A 17,110-nucleotide genomic window follows, 5' to 3' on the forward strand; every position below is an offset into this window, starting at 1 on the left:
TGAAGGTCTTTAAAACCCTTCGCAGGAAAACCTGAGTGCACGGACTTTGAAGGGCCCCCTCCCCCTACTTAGCACAGCTTAAAACCCCCTGGCAACCGCTCTCCCCGCCCCGGTCTGGCGGGAGGTCCTCCGTAGGCAAGATTCGGAGTCCACCGCGCCACCGCCGGGGTCGGGGTCACTGGGACGGAGAGAAAGGGCGCAACACCGGGCACCCGGCCAGGCCAGGCCCGGACTTCCGCCAAACCCGAGCTGCCAGCAGGGATTCGCCCCGCCCCGGCACCCCGGGTGTCGTCAGCAGTCGGCGCCGAGGCCCGTAATGACGCGCTAGCGCGCGCCCGGCACTCTCCACAAGTCTGGTGTCGGCGGCTGGGGGTGGGGTCGGAGTGGGGCCCGTTGGGGGGTGGGGCCCTCCCTCTGTCGTCATCAGCCCGCGCCGACGCAGGAAGTGACGACGCTCCTGGCGCGCGCCGGGCGGTTTCTTCTCAGGCTCCGGGTCCGGCGGCGGCGGCGGCGGCGGCGGCGGCGGCGGCGGCGTAGGGGTGAGTGGCGGCGGGCCGGGCCGGGCCGGGCCGGGCCGGGGTGGGGTGCGGCCGGCTCACCTAAACTCTCGGATCCCTGCGGGCCTCGGGCGCGTGGGCCGGGGCAGGCGAGACTCCCCGCCTCCTCGGCCATCTCGCCCGGCGCGGAACTTGGGGTGGAGGAGGCGGCAGGCCCAGGAGTTCCCCGAGCCAACTTCTGCCGGGCCGAACCCCGGGCTAGCGCGATTGAACCCCAAGAACCGGGAACCCGCGGCCTGGTCTGCGAGCGCGCCCTCGGAGCAACCACCCAGGCCTCCCCGTATCTTGTGAGGGGGCTGCAGCCGTCCGATGGGCCAGTGGCCCACGCAGCCCAGGTCGTCTTTCTTTTGTTTTTTAAAATTTATTTTATTTAATTTTGGCTGTATTGGGCCTTCGTTGCTGCGCGCGGGCTTTTCTCTAGTTGCGGCGAGCGGGGGCTACTACTCTTTGCGGTGCGCGGTCTTCTCATTGCGGTGGCTTCCTCTTGTCGCGGAGCAGGGTCTCTAGGCGCGCAGGCTTCAGTAGTTGCAGCACACGGGCTCAGTAGTTGTGGCTCGCGGCCTCAGTAGTTGTGGCGCACAGGCTTAGTTGCTCCGCGGCATGTGGGATCGTCCCGGACCAGGGCTCGAACCCGTGACCCCTGCATTGGCAGGCGGATTATTAACCACTGCGCCGTAAGGGAATCCCCCAGGTCGCCTTTCTAATAAATCCTCCTGACGGCAAAAACAGTGCTTGGTGAGTGCCAGGTACTGAGCTACGAGCTTTACCTGGGTGATCTCATTTCATCCCCAGTGATGCTGTCATATAGGTGGTTTTCTTACCGTTTATGGAATGGTAAACTGAGATGAAGGAACTAGCCCTGGACAGCACAGGAATGACAACAGAGAGATTGGAATGCAAGTGGTCATTTTTCAGAGGAGCTTATCACTTTTTTTAAAAAAATCTTTCTTTCTAGTTTTTCCAAAATCGAAGTATAGTTGATTTACAATGTTGTGGTAGTTTCTGCTCTACAGCAAAGTGGTTCAGTCATACATGAATATACGTTCTTTTTTATCTTCTTTTCCGTTACGGGTTTATCACAGGAAATTGTATATAGTGCCCTGTGCTCTACAGTAGGACCTTGTTGTTTATCCGTCCTGTGTATAAAAGTTTGCTTCTGCTGACCCCAAACTCCCAGTCCTCCCCCTCCCCACACAATCACAAGTCTGTTTTCTGTGTATGTGACTCTGTTTCTGTTTTGTAGATAAGTTCATTTGTGTCTTTTCTTTCTTTTTTTTGGCCACGCGTGGCTTCTGGGATCTTAGTTCCCTGACAAGGGATTGAACCCAGTCCCCAGCAGTGAAAGCGCTGAGTCCTAACTACTGGACCGCCAGGGAATTCCCATTTGTGTCATATTTTAGATGCCACATATAAGTGATATCACACGGTATTTGTCTTTCTCTTTCTGACTTAGTTTACTTAGTATGACAATCTCTAGGTCCATCCAAGTTGTTGCAAATGGCGTTATTTCATTCTTTTTAAAAAATTTTCGTAATACATTTTATTTAACCCAATATTGCTAAAATATTACTATTTCACCATTTAATAATCAGTGTAAAATTATTAATGAGGTAGTTTACCTTTTTTACACAAACTCTTTGAAATCCGGTGTGTATTTTATACTTACAGCACAGCTTAATTCAGACTGGCCACAGTTGAAATGCTCAATAGCTACATGTGGCTCGTGGCTACCATTCTGGACAGCAGTTAATTTAAGGTGTGAGTTCTATACACAGTTATAATCTCAGACAAGTAGAGGTCCTTTCCAACTGTACCCATGGACAAATTGATAGTGAATTCATATTTGGAATATTAATTATATAGCATTTGGACATGGAAAATTTATTCTTGAATTATGAATAAGTGGTTTAAGCGAACCCGATTATTGCATATTATTACATGCAGCTACTGAAATAGGCACTTCCACATATTACCACATTTAATCCTTTCAAAAAACACCTGGTAAAGGATCGTTATCGAGATTGAAACAGTAGACCTGTGCCCAATATCCACTTCACCCTTCTTCTAGTTTGCCTTTCTGAAAGGCAGAGAGTGGAACGCAGAATACTGTGTTTCCCAGACTCCCGTGAAACTAGGGTTCTCAGTGTGATTTAGATTCAGTCAGATACACATACGTGAGACTTGAAGGCTGGAAGTGAGGCAGAGACTGCATTTGGGGGGGGCCGCATTTTTGCCATTTCTACAGGCACAGGAACCGATTTTTTGGCAGCAGAATTAAAGAGACGTTGCCATTGTCCAGTCTCTACCTGTGGACATTGAGAAGCAGGGTCCTGGGCACCCATGTTGCTGGGGCAGATCAGAGCAAACACAGCACGGCTCTGGAGTCAGTGGCAATAGCGGCAGTGTCTTTCTAATTAAGTGGACTTTTGAAAGTTGTGGTTTCCCAAAGATAGCCATAAATTCTGTGCGTCCTAGAACATTCTGCATCCTAATGGGGTGCTCTGGTGGTCTTTGAGCAGTTGTCTTCCGGTTCCAGTCCCATCCTTCCAAACTCTGGGGTGCTGGAGCGGGGCTGCTCACTGCGTCTCCGCTTTGCCATCTGGCACCCACATGGGTTCTACCAATAGGAGGTAATAGAGGCTTGTCTTGGGTGTCAAGATGAGTAGATCTCCACACCTGCCTACCAGGATCTGGAAAGTTTATATAGAGGCCTTAACGGGATTCATTCGCATATGTAGTCCAAATGGTCTCAGTAACACATTGCTCTCTCCAGGCAGCATCCTTGAAAATGTACTTCATTCTTTTTTATGGCTGAGTAATAGTCCATTGTATATATGTACCACATCTTTATCCATTCATCTGTCAATGGATATTTAGGTTGCTTCCATATCTTGGCTATTGTAAATAGTGCTGCTATGAACGTGGGGGAGGGGGTTTGTGTATCCTTTTTAATTATAGTTTTGCCTGGATATATGCCCAGGAGTGGGATTGCTGGATCATATGGTAGTTCTATTTTTAGTTTCCTGAGGCACCTCCATACTGTTCTGCGTAGTGGCTGAGCCAACTTACATTCCTGCTAACAGTGTAGTAAGTTTCCCTTTTTTCCACACCCTCTCTAGCATTTGTTATTGATGGCCATTCTGATGGGTGTGAGGTGGTACCTTGTTGTAGTTTTGATTTGCATTTCTCTAATAATTATCCATGTTGAGCATCTTTACATGTACCTATTGGCCATTTGTTTTCTTCTTTGGAGAAATGTCTATTTAGGTCTTCTGTCCTTTTTTCATTTGGGTTGTTTGTTTTTTTGTTGTTGAATTGTATGAGCTGTTTGTATATTTTGCAAATTAAGCTCTGTCAGTCACATCATTTGCAAATGTTTTCAGCCAGTCCGTAGGTTGTCTTTTCGTTTTGTTTATGGTTTCCTTTGCTGTGTAAAAGCTTGTAAGTTTGATTAGGTTCTATTTGTTTATTTTCGCTTTATTTCTGTTGCCTTGGGAGACTGGCCTAAGAAAACACTGGTGCCCTTTATGTCAGAGAATGTTTTGCCTGTGATCTCTTCTAGGAGTTGTAGAGTGTCATGTCTTCTGTTTAAGTCTTTAAGCCATTTTGAGTTTATTTTTGTGTATGGTGTGCGGGTGTGTTCTAACTTCATTGATTTACATGCAGCTGCCCAGCTTTCACAACACCGCTTGCTGAAGAGACTGTCTTTTTCCTATTGTATATTCTTGCCTCTTTTGTCGAAGATGAATTGACCATAGGTGTGTGGGTTTATTTCTGGCAGAGCCCATCCCTCTTAACAAAGATTTGTACTGAAGCGCTCAGAAGTGGCAAGGCACAAGTGCGCAGAAACAGCGTCAAACCACAGTTGGCTGTGTCCTGACACAGTTTGAATTCTTTGTCTTTTTTGCAGTGTTTTAACTCAAATGGGTGATGAAAAGGACTCTTGGAAAGTGAAAACTTTAGATGAAATTCTTCAGGAAAAGAAACGACGGAAGGAACAAGAGGAGAAAGCAGAGATAAAACGCTTAAAAAATGTAAGCCATGTTTTTTAAGTAAGTGTTTTTTTTAAAGGAGATTTAATTTCTTTGCCCTCATTTTTCCATTAGAACAACGCTTCTTCGGTGAAGTTCTTTTGTACTTCCAAATGTCGCAGGTGAGCCCAAAATCTATTCTAAAAATTAACAAAAACATTCAGATACTCAGTTTACGTTGACAGCAGATCGATACGTACTAAAGCTGCATATAGATGACCACAGCTACATGGAAAATAAAGTACTTTGAACCTAAAATCACTAGTGCGGTTGGGCTTATCTTTCTCATTTCATCATTATATTCATGACACTGTTTCCAAGTATTTTTAGTATAGTCGGAAGCTGCCTTGAAATTAGTATTACTGTTTTACACCTTTCTTGGTTTGCCTAATCACATAGGAAAACTTTAGTAATTTGATAAGGGGCATTGAAAGAAATGCCTCTTCTGATAAGTTTAGCAGCAGACCTTTCTTACATATTTATGAGTACTTTTTGAGATACTGTAAAGTATTTGGTGTATAAAATATGCTTTAAGGCTCAGTTCTGGCTAATATAAACAGCTAACATACTTGTCACAGAGTCTAATGTCCCTTGTCAGGTTCTGGGTTACAGAGAGTTATATGAAATTCTAATGTCACGGGATTGGAATGAAAGTTTTTTATATTTTATAACATTGGTCAACTCAAAGTGTGTATGAAAGTTTGTTTTCGGATGTTGGCAAGGTTTGAGTCTTATTAAAAATCGGCTTATCTGTAAGGAAGATCCCTTTCTCCTTGCTTCTTAGTCTGATGACCGGGACTCCAAGCGGGACTCCCTTGAGGAGGGGGAGCTGAGGGACCACCGCATGGAGATAACGATCAGGAACTCGCCTTACCGGAGAGAGGGCTCCACGGAGGACAGGTGAGCGGGCTGCGGCCGGGGCCCGCCGGCTGCAGGTGCACTCACCTGAGGAGACACGCTGAGCCCCGTGGCAGGGCCGTGGCCCCGGCCGGCCCTTCTCAGCATTACTTTGAAAGTTTGAGGTCATGGCCTGAGGTTAACCTCTAGATTGAAGTGACCCTTGTGTGTTGTCAGTTACCAGCTCTCCCCTCTTCTTAGGAAAAGCCTGAGCGTGGGTTCCTTTCTTTGTGATCATTCTGCAGTGAAGTGAACACCATTCACATGGTACACTTAAAGAATTCTGCTGTATGTTTGTGATGATTTGTATAATTACTGCCTAAAATTATCTACAAATAAACCAAAGTAGCTGCTGAAAGATACTTGGAGCAAGGCCTTCAAGCAGAAACGGTCCTACCGAGGCCTGTGTGTTCTGACGTTTTGTCCCGTGCTGCGCTTTCTCCTCGTTTTCTTCTCATGTCCATCATCAAGCAGTTAAAAACAACATAACCAGAAATTAAGGCAAAAAGGCATAGGATGTGAATTCTCCCAAGATTTTGGTTATATAATCGGTTGAAAATATTGTTAAATGACCTTTTGAGATCATTAAGTTTGATTAAAATTGTGGGACCTTTTCTAACAACTTTATTCGGTGTAAATGACAAACTGCACAGATTTCAGGTGTGCGGTTTGATACGTTGCTATATACCTGTAACCCTTCTCCACACCAAGATCATGAAATCCCTGAAGGTTCCTCAGAGAGGCCTTTTTGTTCCATGTTTCACATTGATTCCCCACTTAACACTTTCCATCTGAATCTGTATTTAATATACAGTTTGGGCTTAGGCTCCATAATGAACATCATCTTTTAGCTGACGGTTGAGACTCACCCGTCTGTTCTGAACCCTTCATCTCTCTGGGTTGAAGACACTCCACGGTACCCCAGTGCTCCTCACGTTACTTTCTCGGGCGTCGTGTAATGCTGTGGTGTCTTATTTCAGAGGAGAGGAAGATGATTCTTTGGCTATCAAACCACCCCAGCAAATGTCTCGGAAAGAAAAAGCTCATCACAGGAAAGACGAAAAGAGAAAAGAGAAACGTAGGCATCGTAGTCATTCCGCAGAAGGGGGTACAGAGCATTTGTTTTCTTTTGTATTGTGTTCAGATGCGGTCTTGTTCCTATTTCATGATCTACTGCCTTCTCCAGAGCACAGTTGAAAGCGAAGAAAATAAAATTTTAGCTAAAAACATAAATTTATTGTAGATCATTCTGAATAGATACTCTGTTTTCCTTCTCTGTTTTCGTCTATGTGTTTCCCCCTCATTGTATTGCTCTGGGGTAGTTTGTCTACCTACAAAATTGTCTTAAGTCAACAAGGGAAAACACAGTCTTCAATGCTAAATTGCTTTAACTAAGAAACAGATGCTTGATGAAGCTGAAATAATGGGTTTTATCTCATACCAGTATTAAAGAGCTTCTTAGGGGTGTTGGGAAAACTGGGCCTGGGGCCTGATGTAAATCTCATTGTTAAACTCAGTTGGCTAACGTGGTGTATGACAGTTGTAGAAACTAAAAGGAGATAAGCTTTGTCCTGTATCCTTTACAAATGGTGATTTCTTTTTAAATCGTGAAACTAATACAGTCTAATCACAGTTTATTTAATACAGAAAATTAGAAAGAAAGATGGAGATCACAGTTCTGTTCAGTGATAATCACATTATTTTTGTTTTTTTCTTAACTGGAGGCTTACTGCATAGAGTTTTTGTTGTTGTTGTTTTTGCGGTACGCGGGCCTCTCACCGCTGTGGCCTCTCCCGTTGCGGAGCACAGGCTCCGGACGCGCAGGCTCAGCGGCCACGACTCACGGGCCCAGCCGCTCTGCGGCATGTGGGATCTTCCCGGACCCGTGTCCCCTGCATCGGCAGGCAGGCTCTCAACCACTGCGCCACCAGGGAAGCCCCTGCATAGAGTTTTATATTTTCATCCTCTTTTTTTTAAAACAGAAAGTCATGATTGTTTCTCCAAGTCACTGAGTAGCTTTTCTTCACTGGGTACTTCCAAGTTGAGTTTCTGGAGGTGAGGTTTCTTCATGTGATGCATCCTGTGTCCCACTAGGGAAGCACGCCAGAGTGAAGGAGAAGGAGAGAGAGCACGAGCGCCGTAAGCGGCACCGGGAGGAGCAGGACAAGGCCCGCCGAGAGTGGGAGAGGCAGAAGAGGAGGGAGCTGGCGCGGGAGCACTCCCGGCGGGAGAGGTGAGCCGGCGGCCCTGCGACACGCACCCCCCCCACCCCCCGTGAGACACGCCCGCAGGGAGCCGTGCCGGTGCTGCACAGAGCTGGGGGCCCGGCAGCAACCCAGAGGCGGGGAGCGAAGGTCTGGGCTGGACATACGGCAGTGGGGGAGGGAGAGAGAGGAGGGAGGGGTGGCGGGCGGCTGGAGGAGGGGAGCGGCTGTCTGCGCCCGAGCCTGGGTGGAGCCATTGTGGGGGCACCCAGTCCCTGCACATGAGTCCTGAGGCAGAGTCAGTGCAGGGAGGCCTGGGGTGTGGGCGGTTCCCCATCTGCTCACTCGGCGGGCGTGTGCTGAGCGCCTGCGCTGCACCAGCTGTGTTCCGGGGGGCCTTGTCCAGGAAGACCAACAGGATGTGTTGCATAGGGTTGTCTGGGGTCATAGCAGACACAGACTGGTTCTTCCAAATGACAAACAAAAGAAGAAGTAACAAAGGCAATCCCAGAGGCCTTGAAATGGCCCAGAAGCTGGGACATCAGACTCCTGGGCCTTCGTATCCAGGTGCCTCTGTGTGGGCTTAGAGTTCCAGGAGAGAGCGTCTGTTCACCCCAGATCTGTTCTGCGTGGCCCAGGTGTGAATCCTAGGGCCACCTCTGGGTCCTGTGGTCATTTCCAGAGAGAGCTTGAGAGCTGGGCTGCTCCACGGAAGGGAAGTAGCAGGCTGGAAGGTGCTGACGTTCCCAGCAGCCGGGGCCGAACAGAGGGCAGGTACAGCAGGTGTGAGGAGAGCCGTCGTTCTCAGGACTCAGGGAATGTGAGAGATGTGGCGGGGAGGTTGGGGTCCAAGGCCACCGTGAGGCCAGCAGAGCCTTCAGTGTCCTGGCTGCTGGCACACGACACAGACGTTTGCCAAGCCCTGTGCTCTGTCCAGTGTGATCCAGTCTCACAGCTGTGCAGACACAATGGTGACCCCAAGGAAGCCAAGCTTGAAAATAAAGCGGAGCACATGGAAAAGTGCAGCAGTGGCCACATTGTACAAGGGAGACAAGTTCACAGGGTTACTAGCCCAGCGGCTTACTACACAGCAAGAACTGGGAGGAAAAATTCAAGTGCGGGGTGGCTGCAATATGTTACCTAGAATGTCCAGTTTTCAATAAGAAGTTCTGAGACAGTATAAGACATAAGAAGGTTTGACCCCGTATCAAGGAAGAAAGACATAGTAGACAGCGTTTCCAGATTTGGAGAAGCCTTGGAAGCAAGGAACTTGAAGATGGAGCAACAGACTTCATGCTTTCTGAAGACAGAGACGAAAGGATCTTCAGTCTCAAGATCTGTGGGACAGCATCCAGTGTACCAGCACGCGTGTGGCGTGTGGGAGGGAAGGGAGGGCACAGAGGTAGGTGGCTTTTAAATAATGACTTGAGTACTTCCCAAATTTGACGAAAACTGTTTTATCTACACATCCGAGAAACTCAGTGAGCCCCAGGTAGGAGAAGTACAAAGTCACAGTCACGCTGGGGAAGCTAGTGAGAAATTCATGAAGGGCAGCAGCGAGCAAGGTGCTTCTCATCGGAAACGGGGGTGCTGCAGGCAGGAACCCGGTCAGCCCGGAATTTTGTATCCAGCACAGCCAGCCTCAGAAGTGAGGGGCAAATAAAGGCCTTCCCAAGTGAACAAAGGCTGGGGGGCAGGTGGACACAGCACTGCAGCCACAGCCGCGGGACATGCATTGCCCCAAGAGCTCCTGGGATGAGTTTTCAACAGAGACCGTGTGCCAGGCCGTGGAACAAGTCTCAAATTTAAAAGAATTGAGGCCATACAAAGTATGCCCTCTTATCACAGAAGAATTCAATTAGAAGTCAGCAACAGGGCTTCCCTGGAGGTGCAGGGGTTAAGAATCAGCCTGCCAATGCAAGGGACACGGGTTCAAGCCCTGGTCCGGGAAGATCCCACATGCTGCGGAGCAACTAAGCCCGTGCACCACAGCTACTGAGCCTGCACTCTAGAGCCTGTGAGCCACAACTGCGGAAGCTTGCACGCCTAGAGCCCATGCTCCGCAACAAGAGAAGCCACCACAATGAGAAGCCTGCGCACCGCAACAAAGAGCAGGCCCCACTCGCCACAACTAGAGAAAGCCCATGCGCAGCAACGAAGACCCAACACAGCCAAAAATAAATTTAAATTAAAAAAAAGCAACAGAACGAAACCTGGGGAAATCCTCACATGTTGGGAATCTAACAACCCGTTTGTGAAAAACCCATGGCCCGAAGAAAAAATTGTAAGGAAAAACAAAATATTTTGAACGTTTTTTTTTTTGGTCGTGATGCAAAGCTTGCAGGATCTTAGTTCCCTGACTAGGGATGAAACCCAGACCCCAGCAGTGGAAGCGCCAAGTCCTAACCATTGGACCGCCAGGGAATTCCCTGAAAATATTTTGATCAAGATGAGAGCAAAGACGATGTGTCACAACCTAAGGATGCAGCTGCTGCTGTGCTTAGTGAAGTGTTTCAGCTGTAAGCAGCTAAACCAGAAAGCAGAAAAGGAAGTTGTCAAATCAATAACCTAACCTTCTACCCAAAGAAACCAGAAAAAAGCAAACTCATCCCAAAGCAAGCCGAAGGAACACTGGGAAATGCAGGGCAGGCAGAAGCAGGGGCGGGGGGCGGGGGTGGCCATGGGCGGTGCGATCGGTGGATGCGGGGAGGGTCCTGAAGCCGCCTCGTGACGTTGCCCGATTCCAGGGGTGTGTTCAGAGAAACTGAGCTCGCTGGTTGAATTCTATACGGAAGTCATACCTCCACTTTTTGTGTTTGTTTTGCCGTACTGCGCGGCATGAAACCGAAACCGCACCCCCTGCACTGGAAGTGCGGAGGCCTAACCACTGGGCCGCCAGGGAAGTCTCCTGCTTTTATTCGGGGATAGTAGTGTGTGGAGCCCAGTAGCCTTGGTCCGGCCCCCCCAGCGGTGACACCTGCGTGGGCAGCACTGGCGGCGGCCCAGGTTGCGTTCTCATCTCTGTGTGTATAATGCTGCCTTTTTTGTTTAACGTGTTCGCTTTTCAAGTTGTATTTGGACTTAACCCGGTAGGGACCTGACCATTAACAGATGGATGAGCGCTCACTCTGGCGCCCGGTGCCGCCGGCCCCACACCCAGCTGTGGCCCCAGGAGCCGCAGGGCGCCCGGCTCAGGCCTGTGGCTGCCCCGCCTTTCCTCAGATGGGCTCTCCCACCCCTTGGAGGCCCAGGAAGACTTGGCTGCTGGTAGAGGTGGATTTACGTTGCGTGCATGGAGGGAGAGCCTCTTGGCGGTAGAGCTGCCGAGCAGAATGTTCTGAAGCCAGTGGGGTTTCTGCCCCAGGCCGTTGTTACCTCCTGGTAGCAGCACTTCCTTCCGTGCGACTCTTTAGGAACGAGGTTCCCAGGACGCACATGCGTGTATGTTCTGCTTTGAAAGAGCTCTTTGAGGGTGGAACAGCCCAGAGAAATAGTTCATAAGCGCGAGCAAAAGCACTGGGGGCAAAAAGGAGGACTTCCTGTTTTGGGGGGAAAATCTGGCGCGTGCTGGTTCCAGGGACCGCCTCGAGCAGTTGGAGAGGAAGCGAGAGCGGGAGCGCAAGATGCGGGAGCAGCAGAAGGAGCAGCGGGAGCAGAAGGAGCGCGAGCGGCGGGCCGAGGAGCGGCGCAAGGAGCGGGAGGCCAGGCGGGAAGGTGGGGGCGGGGCCCGGGGGCGGGGCCGGCGAGAGGGCGGGGGCGGGGCTAGGGGCGGCGCGACCCTTTGGCTCCTGGGGTGTGTGGGCTGGCTGGCCCAGACAGCTGTGTGGGGTCCACACACGGGCGGGTGGGGGCGCAGGCCTAGGCTGGAGACGTGGGTTCTGGCCCCTGCCTTTTGATCAATAGCAGTCTGGAAAGCCCACCTGGGTCCTCTGGTCGCTTCCTGTCCTCCATTCCGGTGCTGTGGGGGGCGGGGGGGGGCCTGTGTGCCATGGGAAAGGGGGCCGCCGGCACCACCTCCTTTCTGTTCTCATGCGCAGTGTCTGCACATCACCGGACAGCGAGAGAGGACTATGGCGACAAGGTGAAAGCCAGCCACTGGAGTCGGAGCCCACTCCGGCCGCCTCGAGAGAGGTTTGAGCTGGGGGACAGCCGGAAGCCAGGTGAGGCTGCACAGCGGTAGCTGGGCCGGCGCGTGGCGGTCTTGGCGAGGGGCGCCTGAGCACAAAAAGTGGCTGCTGCTTCACATCACGATGCGCTAAACGTTTCCATGGTGTGCGAGGGGGGCTGTGTACGAAATCAGTTTATCAGCTGAAACGTTTGTCACTGGCCCTTTGAAGAGCTGTCTTCCTCCCGGGTATCTGGGTGAGCTGCTCCTCGTACAGACTGAAGTCAGTCTTCGTACGAGAAGTGCCACCAAATCTTGTTAGTTTCAGACGTTTTCCCACACTCACCTTCGCTGGTTTGTTCCATAAGTAAAAGAAGAGAAAGTGGAAGAGAGAGACCTGCTGTCCGACCTGCAGGACGTCAGCGGCAGCGAGAGGAGGACCAGTTCAGCGGAGTCCTCATCAGGTAGCAGCTCGCCCGGCCCCACCCAGGCCCGTGGCCCCCCGGGGGCGAAGCTCACTGCTGCCTGTTTCTTTCCTGAAGCGGAATCGGGGTCAGGTTCCGAGGAGGAGGAGGAAGAGGAGGAGGAGGAGGAGGAGGAGGGGAGCAGCAGTGAAGAGTCGGAGGGGGAGGAGGAGGAGGAGGAGGAAGAGGAGGAGGAGGAGACCGGGAGCAACTCCGAGGACGCGTCTGGACAGTCAGCCGGTGAGCACGCCCGCCCGCCCGCCCGCGGGTTAACTCCCTAAGTGTAGAAGCCACAGGTGGGTGATTTGAAATCGCAGTAAAAATGTATCCAGATTGAAAATGCCTGGCTGGCTGGGACTTACGTGCGGCTCCTGAGTCGATGACATAGGGCGCCCCTTGCTTCCTTGTCGGCTAAAGTGGACTGTGCTTCTGCTTGTGGAGGGTCTGAGCTGACACCTGTGTCCTTTACAGAGGAAGTGAGTGAAGAAGAAATGAGTGAAGAGGAGGAGCGAGAGAATGAAAACCACGTGTTGGTTGGTGAGAGGCCCCCCGAGTGGTGGGTCACCTCCTCGTCTGCCCCTGACCTGGGGGCTGACCCACGTTTGAGTCGTGAGCGGGGCAGCGACCTAAGAAATAACCTTTCTCAGAGGCACGTTGTGCCCCGGGAACTACAGGGAGTGCCTGGCTGGTGCGTCCCAGAACCCAGCTGGCTCGCGGGGAGCTGCTTCCCCCAGCACCCTGCACTTGGCCGCTTGGGCCCGTGGGGGCCGGCGTCCCTTAGAAGGGACGGTGCTGAATGAGCGCCATCCTGAGGGTGCTGGGCTTGGACACCAGGGGAGGCTGGGAAACACCAGCTCGACTCCGACCGCAGGGCCGTTGCTGACCAGGGGCTGCATGGCCTCTGCAGGCAGCCAGGCCAAGCCCTCTGGCTGGTGGCCACAAGTTCTGGGCGGGCCTTGGAGCTTGCGACCGGTGTCAGTGGTTCACAGTGGTCCCAGCCCGGCCAGTGGCCCCAAGACACGGTGCCCTCTGTCCAGGGTGTTGGGACGTGCAGCCCGTGCCTGGCCCCCCGGGGCTCTCAATATGGCTTCTTCCTGCATTCGCTGTCCCCACCGCCCCCCGAACGGGTGAGGTAGCTGCACTTGCTCGTTCTTGGTTCGTAATTGGGTTGAACTTTTGAAGTTCCAGAGTCACGATTTGACCGCGATTCTGGAGAGAGCGAAGAGGGGGAAGAGGAGGTGGGCGAGGGCACCCCCCAGAGCAGCGCCCTCACCGAGGGGGACTTCGTGCCCGACTCCCCAGCCCTGTCACCCATCGAGCTCAAACAGGAGCTGCCCAAGTACCTGCCAGCCCTGCAGGTCAGGTGCCCTACCCACCCCAGGCCTGGCTCTGCTTTGCTGCTTGTGGACGGGGCTGGTTGCTGAGAGCAGAAGCCGGGTCCCTGCTGTGGGTGTCTGTCACTGGGCGGGCCTGGCCACCGGCCTCTCACGTGCCTCCGATCATGGTCCGGCCCCTTGGCCAGCAGTCTTGGGGGGAGGACAGTTCCTGCGTCCGCAGCCAGGACGCCCGCCAGGGGCCCCACGTGGAGGGGACGGGCAGCCTGGTGGGCGGTCAGCGCTGTGGTCACTTCTGCCTCGGCCTGGGCTGAGTGGGCACCTGCTCCCCTCGCCCAGTCGTTGTGCAGGGGTCGGAGGGCAGTGCTATGAGTCAGCACACGTTTTCTGTTGCGAAAAGTCGGTAACAACGATGCTGGAGGGAGGGGGTTGGAGAGGGCAGGTCTCCAGAGAGTGAGCGGTCTCAGGTGCTCTGGGCGCCCCAAGGCCAGTGGCCCAGCCCCAAGTGCCGCCCCAGCCCCTGGGGGTTTCCTGCGCCAGCTGGGGGTGCAGTGCACAGGGCCACTCCTGTCCCAGCCTCATCTTCGAATGAGGTGGCTGGAGGTGGCAGGGTGGGGGGTTACCCAGGGCCGGTTTTTGGATAAAGGAGCACGTGCTCACTGAAGCGAGGAGAGTGTTCCCGGGCCGCTGCCCACGCGCCCTGCGGACCATCCTAAAACGTCCGGCGGGGCTTCCCTCTGGGGTGTGGCCCCGCTGCCGCGCCCTCATGCTGGTGTTTCCTCCCAGGGATGTCGGAGTGTGGAGGAATTCCAGTGCCTGAACAGGATCGAAGAAGGCACTTACGGGGTGGTGTACAGAGCAAAGGACAAGAAAACAGGTGGGGCGAGTCCCAGGATGGTCCCCCAAAGGGAAGGGGTGGCGTGGCGCCGCCACCTTCAGCGTCAGGGTCACTGGGTATAGTTTCCTGCTATCCTGGTTGTCGCCCGTCCCCTGGTACTGGGCCTCAAGCTTGCCTTATCTGACGGGTGCACACCTGAGCAGCTGGCCCCTTGGTGCCTCCGGAGGCCAGAAGTCGGTCTGACCATGAGGCTCTGTGCTGCTTGCCTGCAGCCTCAGGCAGGTGTGCACCCTTGGCGGGGCCTCAGAGCAGCAGTCGAGGCCCTGAGCACCTGGGGGAGGCCGGCCGGCCATGTCCCGTGATCGTGGGGGAACGGCGATGAAACAGGACGAACGTGTGGGTGGAGGAATGTTTGCTCAACGGTGGTCTTCCCGTCGCTTTCTTTGCAGATGAAATCGTGGCTCTGAAGCGGCTAAAGATGGAGAAGGAGAAGGAGGGCTTCCCGATCACATCGCTGAGGGAGATCAACACCATCCTCAAGGCGCAGCACCCCAACATCGTCACCGTCAGGGTGAGGCCGCCGGCCCACATGCCTCTGCCCCGCGGGGCCCCCAAGTGCTACACCCCGGTGGCCGTCGCACTGAGGAGGTCCCTGCTGTCACCCAGTGTCTGGGCCCTGGGATTTCAGGTCTCTTGGGAGAGCCGGCGGTGGCAGGGCTGGCCTGAGACCCCCGAGCCATGGGACCTGCTGCTGTTTTCTAGGAAATCGTCGTGGGCAGCAACATGGACAAGATCTACATCGTGATGAACTACGTGGAGCACGACCTCAAGAGCCTCATGGAGACCATGAAGCAGCCCTTCCTGCCGGGTAGGGCCCGACTCGGTCCTGCTGGTGTGGCCCTGGGCTCAGGTGCCCCTGGGGATGTCCTAGGCTCAGGTTGCCTGGGGGCGGGAGTGCTGAACTTGAACTCTGACCCTGTAGCACTGGGTGTGTGTGAGCGCCCGGGTGCCGGGAAGCTTGGTGGCTGCTGAGGCAGCCGATGACGACCTGGGGGACCAGCCGCGTGCTGACCTGTCGCCATCCAGGGGAGGTGAAGACCCTGATGATCCAGCTGCTGCGTGGCGTGAAGCACCTGCACGACAACTGGATCCTGCACCGAGACCTCAAGACGTCCAACCTGCTGCTGAGCCACGCTGGCATCCTCAAGGTGAGCCCTGCGGGCGGCTCGGGGGGGGCGGCCCCCAGGCGTGGGGTCGTCCACAGCCCGCCCTCTGTCCTCACAGGTGGGGGACTTCGGCCTGGCGCGGGAGTACGGCTCCCCTCTGAAGGCCTACACCCCGGTGGTCGTGACCTTGTGGTACCGTGCCCCCGAGCTGCTGCTCGGCGCCAAGGTGAGTGTGGGTGTGCAGGAGCCCGCCCTGGGCGTGCTGACCCGCCAGCCCCCTGAGTGCACCCTGACCCCCAGGAGTACTCCACGGCCGTGGACATGTGGTCGGTTGGCTGCATCTTTGGGGAGCTGCTGACTCAGAAGCCGCTGTTCCCTGGGAAGTCGGAAATCGATCAAATCAACAAAGTGTTCAAGGTGGGTGCCCCTGGGGACGTGTGCAGGCACCCGGGCCAGGTGACCCTTCCCTGCAGGGCCCGGCTATTTGAGACGCCACCCTGTTTTAGGACCTGGGGACCCCCAGTGAGAAAATCTGGCCCGGCTACAACGACCTCCCCGCAGTCAAGAAGATGACCTTCACCGAGTACCCGTATAACAACCTCCGCAAGCGCTTCGGGGCTCTGCTCTCAGACCAGGGCTTCGACCTCATGAACAAGTGCGCCCCTCCCTGAGCCCCGCCCTCAGCCCGCCTCCGCCCCGCCCCCAGCCCGCCCCGCCCCTCCCCGAGCCCCGCCCTCAGCCCACCCCGCCCCGCCCCGCCCCGCCCAAGTGCCTTGTGCCTTGTTCTCCCAGGTTTCTGACCTACTTCCCTGGACGGAGGGTCAGCGCAGAGGACGGCCTCAAGCACGAGTACTTCCGCGAGACCCCCCTCCCCATCGACCCCTCCATGTTCCCCACGTGGCCCGCCAAGAGCGAACAGCAGAGGGTGAAGCGGGGCACCAGCCCCCGGCCCCCAGAGGGAGGCCTGGGCTACAGCCAGCTGGTGAGGGGCGGGCTGGCGGGGGGAGCGGGGTCCCCGAGGCGGGGTTGGCCCGGCCGGGGCCCCACGAAGCCGCTGTGCCCACAGGGTGACGACGACCTGAAGGAGACGGGCTTCCACCTCACAACCACGAACCAGGGGGCTTCGGCCGCGGGCCCAGGCTTCAGCCTCAAGTTCTGAGGCTCAGAGCTGACCCCGGACCCACCTTGGGGAGCGCCGACCGCTGCGGCCCAGCTGGGACAGTGGCAGACACTGGAGGCGGCGTCTGGGTCCAGACCCCCGTCCTGCCCTGACCAGGTGCCGCCACTGCCACGGCGCTGCCGTGGACGCGATCTCAAGTCTAGGACTGGCTGCTGGCCTCGTGGGATTTTCCATATTTTCATTTTATCTTGGCTTGTAAATTTGTAGAATTAAATCACGTTTTCCTTGCCGTGGGAGGAAAGGCTGTGTTTTTTCAGATGTATCAGACTTGCCCTGCGAGGAGAGGATGGCCATACACCCCACACACACACACACACACTCAGCCACGGTGACC

General features: G+C 54.3%; 1 protein-coding gene across 4 annotated transcripts; it reads left to right on the plus strand.

Annotated features, from left to right (window-relative positions):
* The first annotated feature begins 439 nt into the window (after positions 1 to 439).
* On the plus strand, positions 440 to 17,005 carry CDK11B (cyclin dependent kinase 11B). Of its 4 annotated transcripts, none has more exons than XM_059064780.2 (20): positions 440 to 539; positions 4,468 to 4,591; positions 5,373 to 5,488; positions 6,466 to 6,593; positions 7,580 to 7,718; positions 11,267 to 11,403; positions 11,727 to 11,849; positions 12,163 to 12,258; positions 12,337 to 12,498; positions 12,730 to 12,795; positions 13,441 to 13,616; positions 14,379 to 14,469; positions 14,880 to 15,001; positions 15,193 to 15,298; positions 15,517 to 15,638; positions 15,715 to 15,822; positions 15,897 to 16,013; positions 16,103 to 16,251; positions 16,389 to 16,578; positions 16,663 to 17,005. In XM_059064780.2, exons 2-20 carry the CDS (start codon positions 4,481 to 4,483, stop codon positions 16,753 to 16,755), a joined length of 2,352 nt encoding a protein of 783 aa, XP_058920763.1. In that variant the 5' UTR covers positions 440 to 539; positions 4,468 to 4,480; the 3' UTR covers positions 16,756 to 17,005. The 4 variants fall into 4 exon arrangements, with proteins under 4 accessions (XP_058920763.1, XP_066875427.1, XP_058920751.2 ...); XM_067019326.1 differs by having other exon boundaries at positions 446 to 539; positions 6,466 to 6,563; XM_059064789.2 differs by lacking the exon at positions 440 to 539 and adding an exon at positions 4,664 to 4,710 and having other exon boundaries at positions 4,503 to 4,591.
* Positions 17,006 to 17,110: the final 105 nt, after the last annotated feature.

This window comes from Kogia breviceps, chromosome 1, assembly GCF_026419965.1.
Source record: "Kogia breviceps isolate mKogBre1 chromosome 1, mKogBre1 haplotype 1, whole genome shotgun sequence".
NCBI lineage: Eukaryota > Metazoa > Chordata > Mammalia > Artiodactyla > Physeteridae > Kogia > Kogia breviceps.